At 43.5% G+C, this 17,160-nt stretch overlaps 1 protein-coding gene across 14 annotated transcripts in view; it reads right to left on the bottom strand.

Annotated features, from left to right (window-relative positions):
* LOC119916452 (zinc finger protein 569-like) overlaps positions 1-17,160 on the bottom strand; it is a 63,778-nt gene that overhangs the window by 17,386 nt on the left and 29,232 nt on the right. For 2 of the 14 annotated variants that reach the window (XM_038736466.1, XM_038736477.1), the window contains exons 4-9: positions 5,917-6,018; positions 5,476-5,821; positions 5,078-5,360; positions 4,759-4,992; positions 4,402-4,493; positions 57-175 (exon numbers count right to left, since the gene is read on the bottom strand). The exons of 7 other annotated variants lie outside the window; for them this stretch is intronic. In XM_038736466.1, coding sequence (XP_038592394.1) covers positions 57-175; positions 4,402-4,493; positions 4,759-4,992; positions 5,078-5,360; positions 5,476-5,821; positions 5,917-6,018 — 1,176 coding nt within the window. Of the gene's footprint in view, positions 1-56; positions 176-4,401; positions 4,494-4,758; positions 4,993-5,077; positions 5,361-5,475; positions 5,822-5,916; positions 6,019-7,556; positions 7,659-8,420; positions 8,763-17,160 lie in introns of those variants that run through there. 5 more of the 14 variants (XM_038736469.1, XM_038736471.1, XM_038736472.1 and 2 more) reach the window with 5 other exon arrangements.

Below are 17,160 nucleotides of genomic sequence, written 5' to 3' on the forward strand. Positions count from 1 at the left end.
GCACATGCTTCAGCCAGCGCTCATAGAGAACAATGTCCACTAAATCTTTGTGGCACCTGGAGTCTTTCTGGATCCACGCCTTTCCATGTGCTTCTTCCAAGTGCCCATGTTGACACCTGCCATTAGTCGATGTATGACTGTCACAGACATAGTGAATGATGTCAACCCAAGGTGCCTGCGAAAAACAGAACAGCAATATAAAAAAATCCTTCATAATGAAATGAATTAACTAATATAAATGATGTGCTTCCAAAAAACTGCTTGGTTATGTCAGCTTTTTTACACCATCAAAAACAGTTTGTCTTTCAGCCAGACGAGGAGGACAAACTGTCCTTTTTTTTTGCTGCCTTCAGGAGCAGAACAATACATACATAACAACACAGGACATGGATATTCAACTATATTCCATGGGGGGCTGAGAGTAAACAGATTTTCATCCCAACAAAAGATAACACCAGATGATTTCAATGATGAACACCTTCAGCCAGAGAGGAGGAGCCCAGCAGTGAAATCAACTTTTGTTGTCTTTGATTGGAATAAAAACATAAGTACTCTCAGTCAACAATGGCACATAGTTAAATACCCCTGATCACAAGTGGTGGAAAGAGTACTAAAATATTGTACTTAAGCAAAAGTTCTGTTACACTGATTTTTACTGAAGTACAAGTAAAGTTACTGGTATAAAAATCTACTTAAGTAAAAAGTAGCTTATTTAAAATTTATCTCAGAGAAAACGTTACTTAGTTACTTTTCAACCACCTAAAATATCTTATTTATTGGACTATTTATTATACTTACAGTATCTCAAAGTGAGTAAAACCCTCACATTTTTGTCAATATCTGATTATATCTTTAAGAAATGACACTTTGCTACAAAGTAAAGTAGTGAGTGCACAGCTTGTATAACAGTGTAAAATAACACATCACACAGCCATTAATGTCTAAACCGCTGGCAACAAAAGTGAGTACACCCCTAAGAGAAAATGTCCAAATTGGGCCCACTAAGCTATTTTACCTCCCCGGTATCATGTGACTCATTTGTGCTACAAGGTCTCAGGTGTGAATGGGGAGCAGGCAGGTTAAATTTGGTGTTATGGGACAGATTGTGTCCAGGGTGAGATGGATCTGCAGTTATGTTTCCTGCCCGTTTCCTGACTCCTGAATGGAGGGCAGGTTGGCACCGATTATTTTTTTCTGCAGTCCTGATTGTCCGTTGTAGTCTGCTCCTGTCCTTTGTGGTGGCAGATCCAAACCAGACAGTGATGGAGGTGCAGAGGACAGACTGGATGATGGCTGTGTAGAACTGGATCAGCAGGTCCTTAGGCAGGTTGAGTTCCTGAGCTGGCGCAGGACGTACGTCCTCTGCTGGGCCTTCTTGATGATGGTGTCCGTGATGGGCTCCCACTTCAGATCCTGGGAAATAGTGGATCCCAGAAACCTGAAGGATTCCACAGCAGACACAGGGCTGTTGAGTATGGTGATGGGGGGCAGAGTGGGTGGGGGCTCCTCCTGAAGTCCACGATCATCTCCGCAGTTTTGAGCGTGTTAAGCTCCAGGTTGTTCTGACCGCACCAGAGAGCCAGCTGATCAACCTGTCTGTAGGCCGACTCGTTACCGTCCCGGATGAGGCCAATGACCGTTGTGTCGTCAGCGAACTTCAGGAGTTTGACAGATGGGTCTCCTGAGGTGCAGTCGTTGGTGTAGAGGGAGAAGAGCAGGGGTGAGAGCACACACCCCTGGGGGGCGCCAGTGCTGATAGTCCGGGTGCTGGATGTGATGTTCCCCAGCCTCACCTGCTGACTCCCGTCAGTCAGGAAGTCTGTGATCCACTGACAGGTGGAGGCTGGCACAGTGAGCTGGGTGAGTCCGGGATGATGGTGTTGAACACAGAGCTGAAGTCCACGAACAGGATCCTTGCATGTGTCCCTGGAGAGTCTAAGTGTTAAAGGATGTAATGCAGTCCCAAGTTGACAGCATCATCCACTGACCTGTTAGCCCTGTAGGCAAAATGCAGGGGGTTCAGCAGGGGGCCTGTAATGTCCTTCAGGTGGGCCAACACCAGTCACCAGAAGAACTTCATGACTACAGATGTCAGGGTGACGGGCCTGTAGTCATTTAGTCCAGAGATGGAGGATTTCTTGGGGACCGGGATGACTGTGGAGTGTTTGAAGCAGGAGGGAACTTCACACAGCTCCAGTGATTTGTTTTAGATCTGTGAGAAGATGGGGGCCAGCTGGTCTGCACAGATTTTCAGGCAGGATGGAGACGCTCCGTCGGGGCCAGGAGCCTTGCTGATCTGCTGCCTTTGGAAGACGTGGCTCACGTCCTCTTCACAGATCTTGAGTGCAGATGAGGGGTCAGAGGGCGGGGGTGTCAGTGTGTCAGAGGGGAAGATGACTGAAGATTGTGTTGGAGCGGGGGAGAGGCGTGACTGTGGGCTTTTCAAACCTACAATAAAAGTCATTCAACTCGTCTGCCAGTTGTTGAGTGGTTGGGGGATGGTCTCCTGTAGTTTGTGAGTGTCTGCAGGCCTCTCCACACTGACACAGGATCGTTGGCTGCAAAGTTGTTATTTAGCTTTTCAGCATAGCTCCTCTTTGCAGCTGTGACCTCTTTAGTCATTGTGTTCCTGGCCTGGTTGTACAGGACTCTGTTCCCACTTCTGAAGTACTCTTCCTTGGTCTCACGAAGCTGCCTGAGTTTCGCTGTGATCCAGGGTTGTTGGTTGTTGTATGTGCGGTTTTAGTCGGCACACACATGTCCTCACAAAAACGTATGTAAGATGTCAAAGTATCAGTTAGTTCGTCCAGGTCAGTGGCTGCAGCCTCAAAAACACTCCAGTCAGTGCAGTCAAAGCAGGCCTGTAACTCCAGCTTTGACTCGTTGGGCCATCTTTTCACAGTCTTTACAACAGGTTTATCAGATTTCAGTTTTTGCCTGTGTGTCGGGATAAGATGAACCAGGCAGATCTGTAGAAGTCAGAGTTAGTTCTGTTGAGGAGAAGCACTTCGTTCATTTTGTTGGCTAGAGAGCAGACATTCGCCAGGTGGATAGAAGGGAGCGCAGTGCAAAACCCCCGTTGCTTCAGTTTAACCAGTGCGCCTGCTCGTTTTCCCCTGCGCCGTTTCCAAAGGATTCCAGACAGAGCTGCTGCTCCTCCAACTAATAACTCTGGGAAACTTCCAGGTTCGTTAAGGAGCGGTGGAATAGTGTGAGCAGTTGAAAGTCCAATGTTTAAGAGCTCTTCTCTGGTAAATGTTACCAGAGAGGGACGACAGAAAACAGTACAAAGACAAGTCAAGCATGGTGGTGGGAGTGTCCTGGTCTGGTGAACTCCATGCCCAAGAGGGTTAAGGTAGTGCTGGAAAATAACGGTGGCCACACAGAATACTGACACTTTGGGCCCAATTTGGACATTTTCACTTAGGGGTGTACTCACTTTTGTTGACAGTGGTTTAGACATTACTGGCTGTGTGATTTTTAGATTTACACCGTTATACAAGCTGTACACTCACTACTTTATATTGTAGTAAAGTGTCATTTCTTCAGTGTTGTCACATCAAAAGATATAATCAAATATTTACAAAATGTGAGGGGTGTACTTTTGTGAGACACTGTATATAATTAAATTGCAGGCTTAAACAATTTGATGAGGGCACAAAGCCAGATTTTAGTTTGTTTGACAGATACTTTGCCATGTTAGAGACCTTTTATGTTATGCAAATGTTTTTGCTTCATTATTAAACTGTGGCGAACAGATTAGACTATGGCGCAGTGAGCTGGGGAAATGGGAAACACTTCTACACATTCCTATTTAGGCTACATTCAAACAGGTGGTAATTTTAATGGGACTTCATAGCCGATAGAATAAATGTCTTTTTTTATTAACATAGGCCTAAGCATAATTAATCAGCAGGTTGCTAGCGCCAACCAACATTAGCAATGTCATGCACTGATGTCTTTTGGGCTAATTTGAGCAAAACCTCTTACCAAACTAAGAAAACTTATATTACCAGCTCAGCCCTTCTTAATATGACATGACTTGCTATTTTTGCCATTCGTTTCTAAATCTTTCGTATCATTGTGGATCATGCAGAAAATGAGGAGCGTTGGACTTCATCCAGCTGGACGGTCAATGATCGTTCCCTCTGCCTGGACGAAGTCCGACGCTCTTGATTTTAAGCATGATCCATGTGCTACTGCAGCTGGAGACTCGTCGCAGCAAGAGTCACAGACAGCCTTGTCTTTGAGCCTTGGGCAAAAATGTAGCGACGTACAATACTTCAAACAAAACATACTTATATAAAAGTAAAATTACAGATTATAAAAACAAAGTACACAAAAAAACTACTCAATTACAGTTACGCAAGTAATTGTAATTCGTTACTTTCTACAACTTACAGCAGCGGTTTTTTTGACCAGGTTCTTGGCACCATGCCACATGTCCAGACTGTGATGACTTCCAAGATCCTTGTATCTGCCTTCATCTGGGTCTGTGAAGTGGGGAAGCATTTATTATTACTACTGTATTTCAGTTAGAGCCCAACTGATTTATCACCCGGACGATATTATCGGCCCATATGAGCTAACTGCATTTAAATCGCCATAGCGTTTATAACAGCTGATTACTTATATTAAAATAAGAAACCGGGAGACCAAGCCTTCACTCATGTCATAAGTGTTGCAAAGTTTGCCCACAAGAGGGCGCTCTGTTCTGCGTAAACATGTATTCGTACATTACATCAGATGAGTACTTACCCATAGGGGCGGCGATCTGGGCATTAGCATCTGTGCAGATCTCCTCTTGCTTTATCTCTGATGTAAGCTTGTCCACAGTCTTAATAAAACCCTCCTTCTCCATGACGACAGAGTTGCAGGATGTCTGCTGCTTGTTGATGGTGGCAACATGAATGATCTCCTTGGTGTCATTCTCCATGTTGGCGTAGCTGCAGTAATGTGCACGATGGCCTGGAGAGTCATTTCTGCCATCCGCTGAAAAAAAGTATATAAAATAAAACCCCTAAATTGCCTAATGTCTTCAATACTTGTATAACATGGTAAAGTTTCAGCTACGCACCTAGGACCACAACATCTTTCCCCTGAAGGCCACTGAGGGCCTCAGTCCTCCTCTCTTCCCAGAAGCTCTTCACTGTGTCCACACAGTAAGCATCCTGAATGGACACGAAGGTGTTCTTCTTCACCATCCCCATGTTCATGAACTTAAACAAGAGGGCGACCTTCGCATAGTCGTTGCCAGACAACAAAATGTTGGTGGACAAGAGAAAATCTCCAGCTTGCGTCCCACACTTCATTACAGGCTGGGAATTCCACCTCCACAAGCTGTGTCCATTGGGACAGATCTGAAAGTCCAAGAAAAGGCAGGATTGCATTTGGCATGTACAGCACTGGCTTTCACTACAAATGTGTTTTAATGGGAATTTACAGTTATGATACGCTGCGACTGTCAGGACTTACCCATTCGACACTCGTTGCTGTGCCCTTGGAAGTGATGTTGATCTCAAAGGGGGCAACACAGTCACACACCACACCAGTCTTTAAAAGGCCTGTACATTTTTTCACAGGCAGGATCAGAAATGTAGCCAGCTGTCTCAAGCAGTCCTCGTATACTATTGAAGCTCTGGCACCAACGATGTCATCTTCACAAAGGACCTGCTGTGGGGATGGGAAAACAGGGTCCTGATCACAGGGAGAAGCCTCATCAGGAGGGTCTTCACGTGCAGGCTGGTCATGCGCTGCCTCGCCCGTTCCAATAACTGGAAGTCGATCGATCGATGGTGCTTTCTTTAATGCTCCACCCATTCTGTTGAGGCCCAACATGAAGGCATATGTGTAAAGATTTGAATAAAAGCTGGCATCACAGAACAATAGCAGAGTAAAGACTGACTGATAACACACCGTATACAAATGGGTGGAAGATCCTCTTCATCAGAGCTGTCATCTTTATCTCCATCATCTTTTTCATGAAAGGAAGGGGGGCCTTCATCTGTCCAATCAATTCTGTAAAAGGAGGACATATTTAGAAAACAACTTCTAAAAACGTCTTGAGATTAAAATGTGACAAGATTTCTCAACATGTTACAAACTGTCTCACAAGACTCACTTGATTTTCCACATGCTGTCACACCAAACATACATTTGTTCACACATATCTAACTGATGTATAATGTCGATTCGCAGAGTGAATCAACTTCACACAGCTGACAACGGTGTACGCTGTGATAGTAATCAAGTGAACCCACTCTTGTGCTGCGTTTCCCATAAATATTATATATATATATATTATTAATATTATATATATAATTTGCGGCAGCCCACCACAATATCAGTGTTGACCCCCACATAATGATTTTTCATTTTTCTTACTCGCTCCCTCTCTGAATCAAAATATGACCACGTGCTGGAGGAAGGATTGTTGCAGGCTTTTCCACTCAGAGAAGATTTGTGAATCAATCCGTAGTTGAATGGTTAGTATTATGAACACAGCTCCACACATTTGTTCAAAACTAATGCATACAGGTTAACTCTGATAAGTTAGTCTATGTTGTTAACACAACACTGTCCGTCTCAGAGACCCACCTACCCGCACAGCAGAGTTTTGGGCAGGTAGACTTAAACAAATCTTGTGAATTTTCATTAAATGATGATGTTAGTAAGTCTTGAAATATTATAACTTTGGTCTGAACATGTCAGACAGCACAAATATGTGGGAGAGATTCTGAATGTGCAGAAAGTTTTGAACATGAGCAGAAAACCTGCTGAAACACAGGAGCTATTAAAGTCCAGGAGTTTATAACTGAATTAAATTTATCATTGAGGTAAAAAGGTGCCACATGCACATTTAAAGGGGTTTCTTCCCCAAACAAAGACACAAAAGAGCGGGGAACACTAAATCATGACTGCATGTGTGCTGACTCAGCAGGGATGATATTACATGAGAAAAGTTGATCTACAGGAGAAACAGATCTGAAAGCAACACAAAATGCCTGAGAGCTGCACTGCATTATATTCCATTATATTCTGCATAGTCACCTGAATTTTGTTTCTCTTTGTATAAATAAAAAACATTTCCTACATAAATTGGTGCAGACAATTTCATCAGAATGCAGGAATTAACAGTTTAATGCTCAAAATTTTCATATAATTTAGGATTGAAGATTTCTTAAAAATTTTGTTAAAATCTCGTCTCATCTTGATCTTGTGAACCCAATATCATGTCTCAATATAGTGTCTTCCCACTACTACTGACACACTATTCAAGGGGTACTGAAAACATTGAGCTTTTCATCCATGCTCATGTGCTGTCAACTGTAGAAATAAAAGCATTAAAATATATAAATTATGAATATATAAAAAACAAAAGACATGTAGTGCAAAGAAGTTATGACAGTTGAACTGTTTCCTTTGTTCAAGGTCCATTTCTGTGGCTTCTGCAGTGACATTCAGACGCTCATCTCTGAAAAGAAGAACCAGAGCATGATACATCCCACATATGGAGATACAGCAGCTATACTGTATATATTATATTAATGACTTGCCTGTTCATCCTTCCAGAAGCACCGATGCTAGACACTGCTGCAGCTGTGAGTTGAACAGGTGTTTCCTTCATGGGAGTCGATGCTGCAGAACCTCTCTCATAGCTGGAGAAACAGCAGCAACATCAAGAGAATAAGTGCTACATGACACAGCTGCACACCCCTGTAATACATTCTGTTACGTCCTAAGGTGCTGGGAGGGTCGGCTCGCCTGGACAAACTCACCAAAATAAATCAGGAATAGCAACTATCAGGTCAACTACAAGCATGATCTCAGGCATGGATAGTGAACAAACTGGGAAATCTATAAAAGTGTCTGTAACATAAATGTAATTTTGTTCATTTGGATGAACAGTTTGTATCTCTTTGAATATGATCTGAACACAAATCCATTAATGGAGGCTGTGTGCTCACAATGCAACCTTTGCCAATGGCTCTGACCCTGTGCATCATCAGATTCCACCTATGTGCAGAAAAAGCAATGACAAACAACAACATCGCTCCTTTTTGTAAACAAACAGAGCAAGTAAACAACATGTTTGACCTTTGATAGGCACTGCACAGCGTTTTGACTGAATAATCAGCATTAATAAATAAATCTTTCCCAGCAGGACTGTAAAATATGAAGTGTGGCTGTGTTAGCAGCTGGCTGACATGAGCTCCAAGGTTTCTGGTTAACGTTACACTTTGATTGGCAGTAATTTTCGGGTCTGTTGGGTCCAAATAACGAAGATAAATTGTAGGATTTGTCGCATGAAAGTAAAACTACAGTCCTGGTAGTAATTACTGAGTTGGTAAGTCTCCCTGTGGCCATGTTCCAGCTGAAGCTACCAAACAACACGTTGCGTTTAGATCGGGCTAAATTACCTGTGCAGCAGAAAACAGGCAACTTCGGCGTCACTCTGAAAACATTTGTCCCTCATCAGAGATTTCCATTTGGGGAAGGCCGCACCGATGTTGATCATTGTTTTCTGCCGTCGTCTGTCCACATTTAGTTTCACTTCTTCCTCTTTTCGCTCCGTCGCTTTTTCTTCTGCTAAATAACACGTACGATCCTCCATTTGTCAAAATGTTGGCTTCTCGGTTAGCCAGCAAACACTTCAAACTCATCTCATCTTCTTTCTTCTCCTCCGTCTGTTTTCTACCATCTGCACATGGATGCAGGGTCTGCAGGAGAGGAAGGTTCCGGTTTCCGCCTGTAGTCCGGGGAGTATTGACCAATCACGTTGCAGCGGGCTTTGGTTGCATGCAGGTAAACAGTCCGTGTGGAGCGCAAAAGAGGCGGAACACATTGGCTGAAATGTAAATCTGAACCCATCGGTTATCTTATGGAGCTAAATCAGATAGAATGTTTTGTTAATTTTTAGTAAAAAAAAACTGTAATAATAAAATTAAAACTTCATAAAGAAGAATCATAAAGCGCTTTATTACCAAGTAGTATTTTACACGTACGATGAATTTGCTTTGGTGATAAGGTGCTACACATGGACAAACATACAGTTGACATAAATAAATGTAGAAATATATACTATGGAATAAACAAATGCAAATTGTATAAGAATAATAAAAGAAAAGAGAAAAATAATACAACTATTTGCAGAGAAAGAACAACATGGAAGATATTTACATGTGCATTATTCTGGGTTTGTGCAACGGGAAAGGATATAGTGGACATAATTATATATTTGGCAAAATATAAAAATAAAGAATAACAAATAACAAATAACAACAAATATGTGCAAAATGCCAGGTTTGTGCATGATATTAAATTAAATTAAATAGTATTTACATGTGCTGAGACATTTGCATTATTTGAAAGGGGGAAGAGTCAGTGGGGGACCCGGGCCTTGTTAATTAAGGCTAGCTGCAGACGGGAAGAAGCTCTTGTTGTGGTGAGAGGTTTTGGTCCTGATGGACCGCAGCCTTCTGCCAGAATGCAGGAGTCTGAAACGATTTGTGTCCAGGGTGGGAGGTCACAGCAGCAATCTTTCCTGCTCGCCTCAGAGTCCTGGTGGTGCGCAGATCCTGAAGAGATGGAAGATTGCAGCCAATCACCTTCTCTGCAGAGCGAATGATGCGCTGCAACCTGCCTTTGTCCCTGGTAGTAGCAGCAGCGTACCAGATGGTGATGGAGGAGGTGAGGATGGACTCAATGATGGCAATGTAGAAGTGCACCATCACTGTATTTGGCAGGCTGAACTTCTTCAGCTGCCGCAGGACGTACATCATGGGAGATGATGGTACCCAGGAAGCGGAAGGAGTCCACAGTGGCGACACCTGTAGGCGGACTCATCCTCACCAGAGATGAGCCCAATGAGGGTGGTGTCATCTGCAAACTTCAGGAGCTTTACAGACTGGTGACTGGAGGTGCAGCTGTTGGTGTATTGGGAGAAGAGCTGAGGGGAAAGAACGCAGTCTTGAGGGGAACCGGTGCTGATGGTCCTGGAGTCAGAGACATTTTTTCCCAGCTTCACGTGGCTGCTCTTTCATTGTTTTTACAAAATCAACAAAATGTCAACAGGCTGAATTTATTAATTGATTCTACTGATGTGTTTGATGACAAAACCCTCGTTAGTAGAAAGGCTGTAGGCAATGTAACGCTAGATAATGTCTCATTATGTAACATAATGTAAAGGCTTGATGTAAAAAAGTATCCTAATGCAAGTCTTTGATAGGAGGAGATTGTTAAATTCAAGAAATACATGAAAAACATGATGACGTTAGCCCGCAGCCTATTATATATATTATAATTTTTTTTACCTTCATTATTAACTTTCCTGAGAAGAGTACAGGTTTCTGCCTATCAGTGAGGGAGCACAGGACGAGCTACCACCGGTTTTCCTCTGCTCTTTGGACACAACAGTTGCCTTTTTCATCATATCACTGTAAAAGGACTTATTTTCTTACAGTATCAACACTCCGCTGGATGCAGGTGTTATGAGACTATCCGCTATTTTAGCCCACTCCCCATCTGTAATCTCAGTTGAGCGTTAGCCTATGTGAATCAATGGACGGTACCAACACCTCTAAGTCATCTGACTTGAAGTTCAATGATAGTTGTTGTTTCTGTTCCATTTTTCAGTGTACGTTTCATTTAAAAAACTCAAAAAACTATGCAACGTTTACTGTATCATCTACAGACCTGTTGGCTCTATAGGCGAACTGCAGAGGGTCCAGAAGTGGGTCAGTAATGGATTTAAGGTGGGACAACACAAGGCATTCAAAAGACTTCATTACCACAGATGTCAGGGTCTGTAGTCATTTAGTCCAGTGGTCCTTGGTGTTTTGGGGACAGGGATGATGGTGGTGGCTTTGGAGCAGGCTGGCACATGGCTTGTGTCCAGTGAGGTGTTAAAAGTGTGACCATCAGCCCAGTGCTTCAGGGTGGATGGGGAGACAGAGTCCGGCCCAGCTGCTTTGCGGGGTTTCTGCCTCTTGAACAGTCTGTTGACATCCCTCTCTGAGATGGAGAGGGTGTGTGTGTGGGGGGGGGTGCTTCCCACAATGCTTTACTGACCTCCATCATTATGGAAGACACTGTGCCTGACAACAGTTTGTAGCTAGCTGCTACGGCCTGCTGGCTTCCACCTAAAGCTAAAATTCAAAGGGTGACTGCCAGTCTCTGTTTGATGTCCACAGGCATACTGTGCGTAGACTGATGCGATCAATGGCTGCACACGACGAACCAAATTATTGAATCTAACTGCAGACATCAGAAAATATATGAAATGCATTTCCTTGTCAATGTCTCTCAGTGGCCGTACCAGCACAGAAAACTCACCCTCCATCTGCCTCAACCGGTTCAATGGTCGTACATATCATCTTCTCTGATGCCTTCTCTCATTTCTACGTTGTAGTCATTTCAGTAGAAGAGCTGCTGTTCAACATTGATCAGGTCCAACTCAAAGATAATCCGCCATTGCTTACAACAACAGTGGCTACTCAAAACAGCGGCAAAGAAACTCAACACAGTGGTACCGGAACATAGAAACACCATCGCGCTTTAGACTATCAAGTCAGTGAAAGTCAACTACAGTAATCTCGAACGCACTAACTGCTGCTGACCTGCCGGTCAGATCACCATACTGCCCCCATGGTCATGTGCTGAATTGCATCTCGTTGACGCCTAGCGTTAAATTCTGGAGACGTGCACAACTTACGCTCCAAATCAACGCAGGATACGTGTGGCAGCCATCTTGCGTACGCGAACGCATAGTTAAAAGCAAGTATGTCCAGGCCATTACACTTTGTAAAAACACAATCCAGTTTGTCAGATGACTAGACCACTTTGTCTGAATATTGATTGGATCTTATACAAAAAGCTAATTTAAAATGAACTGATTTGCAGTGGACTTGTCCAGGGTGTACCCCGCCTTTCGCCCGATGTCAGCTGGGATTGGCTCCAGCCCCCTGCGACCCTGTACGCAGGATAAGCAGTTGACGATGGATGGATGGATGATTTGCAGTTTGTTTTTTTCTCTTACATCCATCTCAGACCTACAGTATGTTGTTGTGTCATTGCTGTCAGCACAATCAATCTTATCTGCATTGTAAAAACAGACATACAATGCATATAAAAAGTATTCACCATGCTTGGATGGTCCAGCCTTTTGTTATTTTATACATGAAATAGTGGTCAATATAATTTGGCTTTTTTGGCAAAAAAAAAAAAAATAACAATGTAAAGAAGATGATGCATAAATATTCATCCCTTTAAAGTGACTGACCTAATTTGACAGAAGTCCAACTAGTTGATGCCAGCAGTGTCACTACTAGTGAAATGGAGATCATCTGAGTTCAGCTGATGAGGTTACTGTTTTATGGGTCCAAAAAACACACAGGGTGGGGGATAAAAATAAAATTAACTAGATATTAAAGTCACAAAAAAAGACTGAAAAAGCCCAATTTACAAAATGAAGCGATGTGGTTCCTTGAACCCCCCGCCCACACACTATTTTTGTCTGACAGTAACGTCAGAAAATATTCAAGTTTATTACTTTTATTATCCCGGCTCCATTTTTTATTCAACAGATATCTTAAGCATATTACGCCATAACAGAAGTCCATAAAATACAAAATAGAAATTTATAAAAAAACACTATTTAGATAAATAAAAATTTACTTAATGGGCCACCACGGTGTTATATTTAGCCAGCATCAGAAATACTTTATTGATCCCTGAGGGAAAATTCTGTGTCACAGTTGCACACATTGCACAAAAGGCAAAAGGAATATAAATAAATAAAGATAGAAAGTTGGCATATAAGAAGTATATAAGTATCAGAGTAAAAATATAAAAGAAAAGAACATATATAGGAGTGTGGATAGGTTCAATTTTTACATTGTTAAAGGAATTGTTATAGGACAGTATTTACATAATTAAAGGACTTGTTATGGTGAACAGTAATAATGAATAAATAGTAGCAGCAGAGTATTGCATATTAAGTATTTAACCAGGTATTATTGCAAAAAACAGATAATAATGTCCAGGTTTCTAAGTGTCCGTGTGTTAGACACTTAGAGGGAGGAGTTATAAAGTTTGATGGCCACAGGCAGGAATGACTTCCTGTGGCGCTCTGTGGTGCATTTTGGGGGAATAAGTCTTGCACTGTAAGTGCTCCTGTGTTTGAGCAGCACGTCATGGAGTGGGTGGGAGACATTGTCCAAGATGACATGTACTTTGGACAACATCCTCCTCGCTGACACCACCTACAGAGAGTCCAGCTCCACCCCCACAACGTCACAGGCCTTGCGGATCAGTTTGTGGAGTCTGTTAGCGTCCGCTATCCTCAGCCTGCTGCCCCAGCATGCAACAGCAAACAGGATAGCACTGGCCACCACATACTCATAAAACATCCTCAGCATCGTCCTGCAGATGTTGAAGGACCTCAGCCTCCTCAGAAAATAGGGACATCTCTGTCCCCTTCTTTAGAGGGCTTGAGTGTTCTTAGCCCAATCCAGTTTATTGTCAATGTGCACTCCCAGGTATTTGTAGTCCTCCACAAGGTCCACAGGGACCCCCTGGCTGGAAACAGGAGTCACCGGTGTCTTTGCTCTCCTTAGATCCACAACCAGCTCCTTAGTCTTTGTGATGTTGAGCTGCAGATGGTTGGCCCCGGTGTTGCTGACCACGCTGTCTGACACACATACTGTGGTCAACAATCAACAATCCAGGACATGAGGGGAGCACCACCTGCATCGCTGTCAGCTTCTCACCCAGCAGGGCCGGCCGGATGGTGTTGAAAGCAATGGAGAAGTCATACAACATGACCCTCACAGTGCTCGTCAGCTTGTCCAGGTGTGCGTAGATGCGGTTGAGCAGGAAGATGATGGTGTCCTCAACTCCCAGTCGGGGCTGGTAGGTGAACTGGAGGGGATCCAGGAGAGGTCTGACCATGGCTGCAGCTGATCCAGAACCAGTTTCTCCAGGGTCTTCATGATGTGGGAGATCAGTGCCACAGGTCTGTAGTCCTTGGAGCCACTGGGACGTGGCGTCTTTGGCACAGGAACGAGGCACTAACCGGATTGGTGCTTGCAACGTGGAGATGCTACAGCTAATGCCCAGAGCTCCCACTCAGCTAAAACGGCAGTTATGGGGGTGTTATTGGGGTCAAGAGTGTCTTTGTGCCTCTTAACAGGCACAAAATGCAATTAAAATGTCTGTCCAACATGAACAGGGGCCTTACATGGCAACAAGATGCGTTTAGCCATTGTTTAAATTCACCTAAATAGTGTTTCAGACGGCTAGCTGTAGTCTCGCGCTGAAGGCCCGTGGGAAATCAGTTGTTGCCGGAAAAAGGTAAATAGCAGTGTGCAGGTGGGAGGAGCGTAGTGTGTGAAGATCGGAGTTGCTCACAAGTGAAGAAGAAATCGTTCGCGTTTGTGCCGTTCCGAATTGTGGCAACAGAATGCGAAAATACAAGAACTTAAATTTCCATCGTCTTCCTTTCCATGACCTCGAGATTCTGCAGGTGTGGCTAGTTCTACTTCAACTCGATGTGCAAACTCCCATACAAGTACTACGCGCTAAAGATTACCGCATTTGCAGCAAACACTTTGACAAGGATGACTACACAGACACAACACAGTGGGGCCGGTTGAAGATAAATGCCATTCCGTGGACGAAGAGGGGTGCAACCACTGTGGAGGTAATGTAAACTTTATTTATCCCTCCATTTGGGCACACGGCTTGAGGAGAGATGTGCAGTAATACCTTTACCTTTTTCCAGCAACAACTTAGTTCCCACGGGAGAATTGCCCGGAGCTCTCCTTTAAGTTTGTTGGCCCTGTCCAAGCTGCCTTCAACTCCTCTGCTGCCAGTGATGTTCCTCATGCCACTCCAGAAGTCCCTCATGTTGTTCTGCTGGAGTTTGCGCTCGAGCTTCCTCCTGTACTTCTCCTTAGCTTCCCTCACCTTCAGGTCCCCCCTGAATTCAGGTTGTCCTCGATGTCCTTTGTTACCCACAGTTTGTTGTTTGGGTAACAAGAATGTAAACAGCAACAGCGATGGCATGTGAAATTTCCCGTGGCACATAATATGGCCAAGTCCCACAGCAAGCAGCATATCCGGAGAAAAATACGGAGCAGGAGCCATTGTGAAAAACTCTGTCTGCATGGCCGAACACACCCCTTTTATGAGAGCGCGCAGACAACTACAATAAAACAGGTGACATGACATGTTTTTGGTAGACAGGTAGTGGAGCTCGAAAGGTACATCTTTGAATCTTTGCAGCTTTCAAGTGTTGACAGACACCATTTGTCCATTTGGATTCAGCCACAACAAGCCATGAGAAAAGTGTGTTCATTAGTCTGTTTTATATCCGGTGGTAAATGTGGTATTTCGTTTACTTACCACACAGAGCCATTCAGTCAATCTACGTAAGCAAAATATTTGTTAAAGACCACAACATGAGGAAAAACAAAAAATGAAACAAAGAACGAAAACTGAACAGTTTCTACGCTGTGTGGACTATTATATGTCTCTTCAGATATGGCTCCCTGTTAAAGCTTTTACCACAAACCTCACAGCCAAATGGTTTCTCTCCTGTGTGGACTCTTATGTGTGTCTTAAGATGTGTGTGCTGGTTGAATCTTTTACCACAAACATCACAGCTAAATGGTTTGTCTCCTGTGTGGACTCTCTTGTGGATCTTAAGACTTGAGCTCTGGGTAAATCTTTGACCACAAACATCACAGATAAATGGTTTCTCTCCAGTGTGGACTCTCATGTGGGTCTTAAGACTTGAGCTCTGGGTAAATCTTTTACCACAAACATTACAGCTAAATGGTTTCTCTCCTGTGTGGACTCTCATGTGTGTCTTACGGTTTTTCTGCTGGTTAAATCTTTTACCACAAACATCACAGCTAAATGGTTTCTCTCCTGTGTGCACTTTTATGTGTGTCTTAAGACTTGAGCTCTGGGTAAATCTTTTACCACAAACATTACAGCTAAATCGTTTCACTCCTGTGTGGACTCCCATCTGTGAATCTACATTTTCCTTCACTCTGAAATATTTTTTATTAACCAGACGGCTGGAGGACCTTTTTTCTGAATGACACTTCATGTGTCTCTGAAGAGACCTCTTGTAGTGATATTGTTTACCACACTCTGAGCAGCTAAATGATTCTTTCCCAGCATTACATCCTGCATCACTTACAGGTTCCTTATATTTCAGAGCATTGACACCTGACTCAGGTGCTCTGGTCTCCTTCCAACCATTGTCACTGTCTTCACTTTCAGCTTCAGAATCTGACAAAGGTTCTTGCCAGTCATTTTCACTGACTTCAGTGTCTGAAGCTTTTTCATCAGTATCTGGTTGTAAATGACTATCTGGATCAAGGTTCCCAGCAGGTTCTGATCCTCCATCAGTTTCTGTTTTTATCTGCGTAGCTGAGCTGCTGGCTGAAGGCTCTGCCTCTCTGTTGTCCTCAGTTTGTCTTCGATGAAGCTGTGGAGACTGAGGTTTCTCTTCCTCATCTTCACTCTTCACAGTAACAGCAGTAAATGGGAACCTGGTGATATCAGCCTCCTCCAGTCCATTAAGCTGCTCTCCCTCCTGACTGATCCAGAGTTCCTCCTGTTCTTCCTTTATGTGTAGGGGCTCTGGGTCCTCCTGGTCCAGACTGGGGCTCCACTCAGAGGGAACCTCTTCTTTAATCACCAACAGCTGCTGGGCATCTGCAGGGAACACTGAAACACACAGCAAAATATTGTTGGCAGCCATTTTCTAGAAAATTGATAGATAATGTATCATAACTCATGATGGAGTTCCCATACTAAATCTTAGGATACAGGTCAAGAACACGTGTAACCAGATGGTACCATCCAAGGCAAGTAGTGAAGGAGTCTTTAAAAGTGTTGTAGTATAATTTGTACCCTTTTGTCTCAACAAGTCTTCCTAATTAAATTACCAACTTGTTGATGTTATCAGCCCTCCAGAAAGTGCTGTCTGATCTGATGATGACAGCAGGATGACATCAAGTCACCATCAACTTCAGGCCTGGAGGTAAACAAAGTCTTACCTGTCTTAATTCTAGGCATCCCCACTCCACTTGTGATTCTCCTCTTTACAATCCTTGCTTGCAGCTCAGAGATGTAGGAGTAGGT

Source organism: Micropterus salmoides, unplaced genomic scaffold, assembly GCF_014851395.1.
Source record: "Micropterus salmoides isolate LMB-PRFRI ecotype aquatic unplaced genomic scaffold, ASM1485139v1 Ms_hic_scaffold_21, whole genome shotgun sequence".
NCBI lineage: Eukaryota > Metazoa > Chordata > Actinopteri > Centrarchiformes > Centrarchidae > Micropterus > Micropterus salmoides.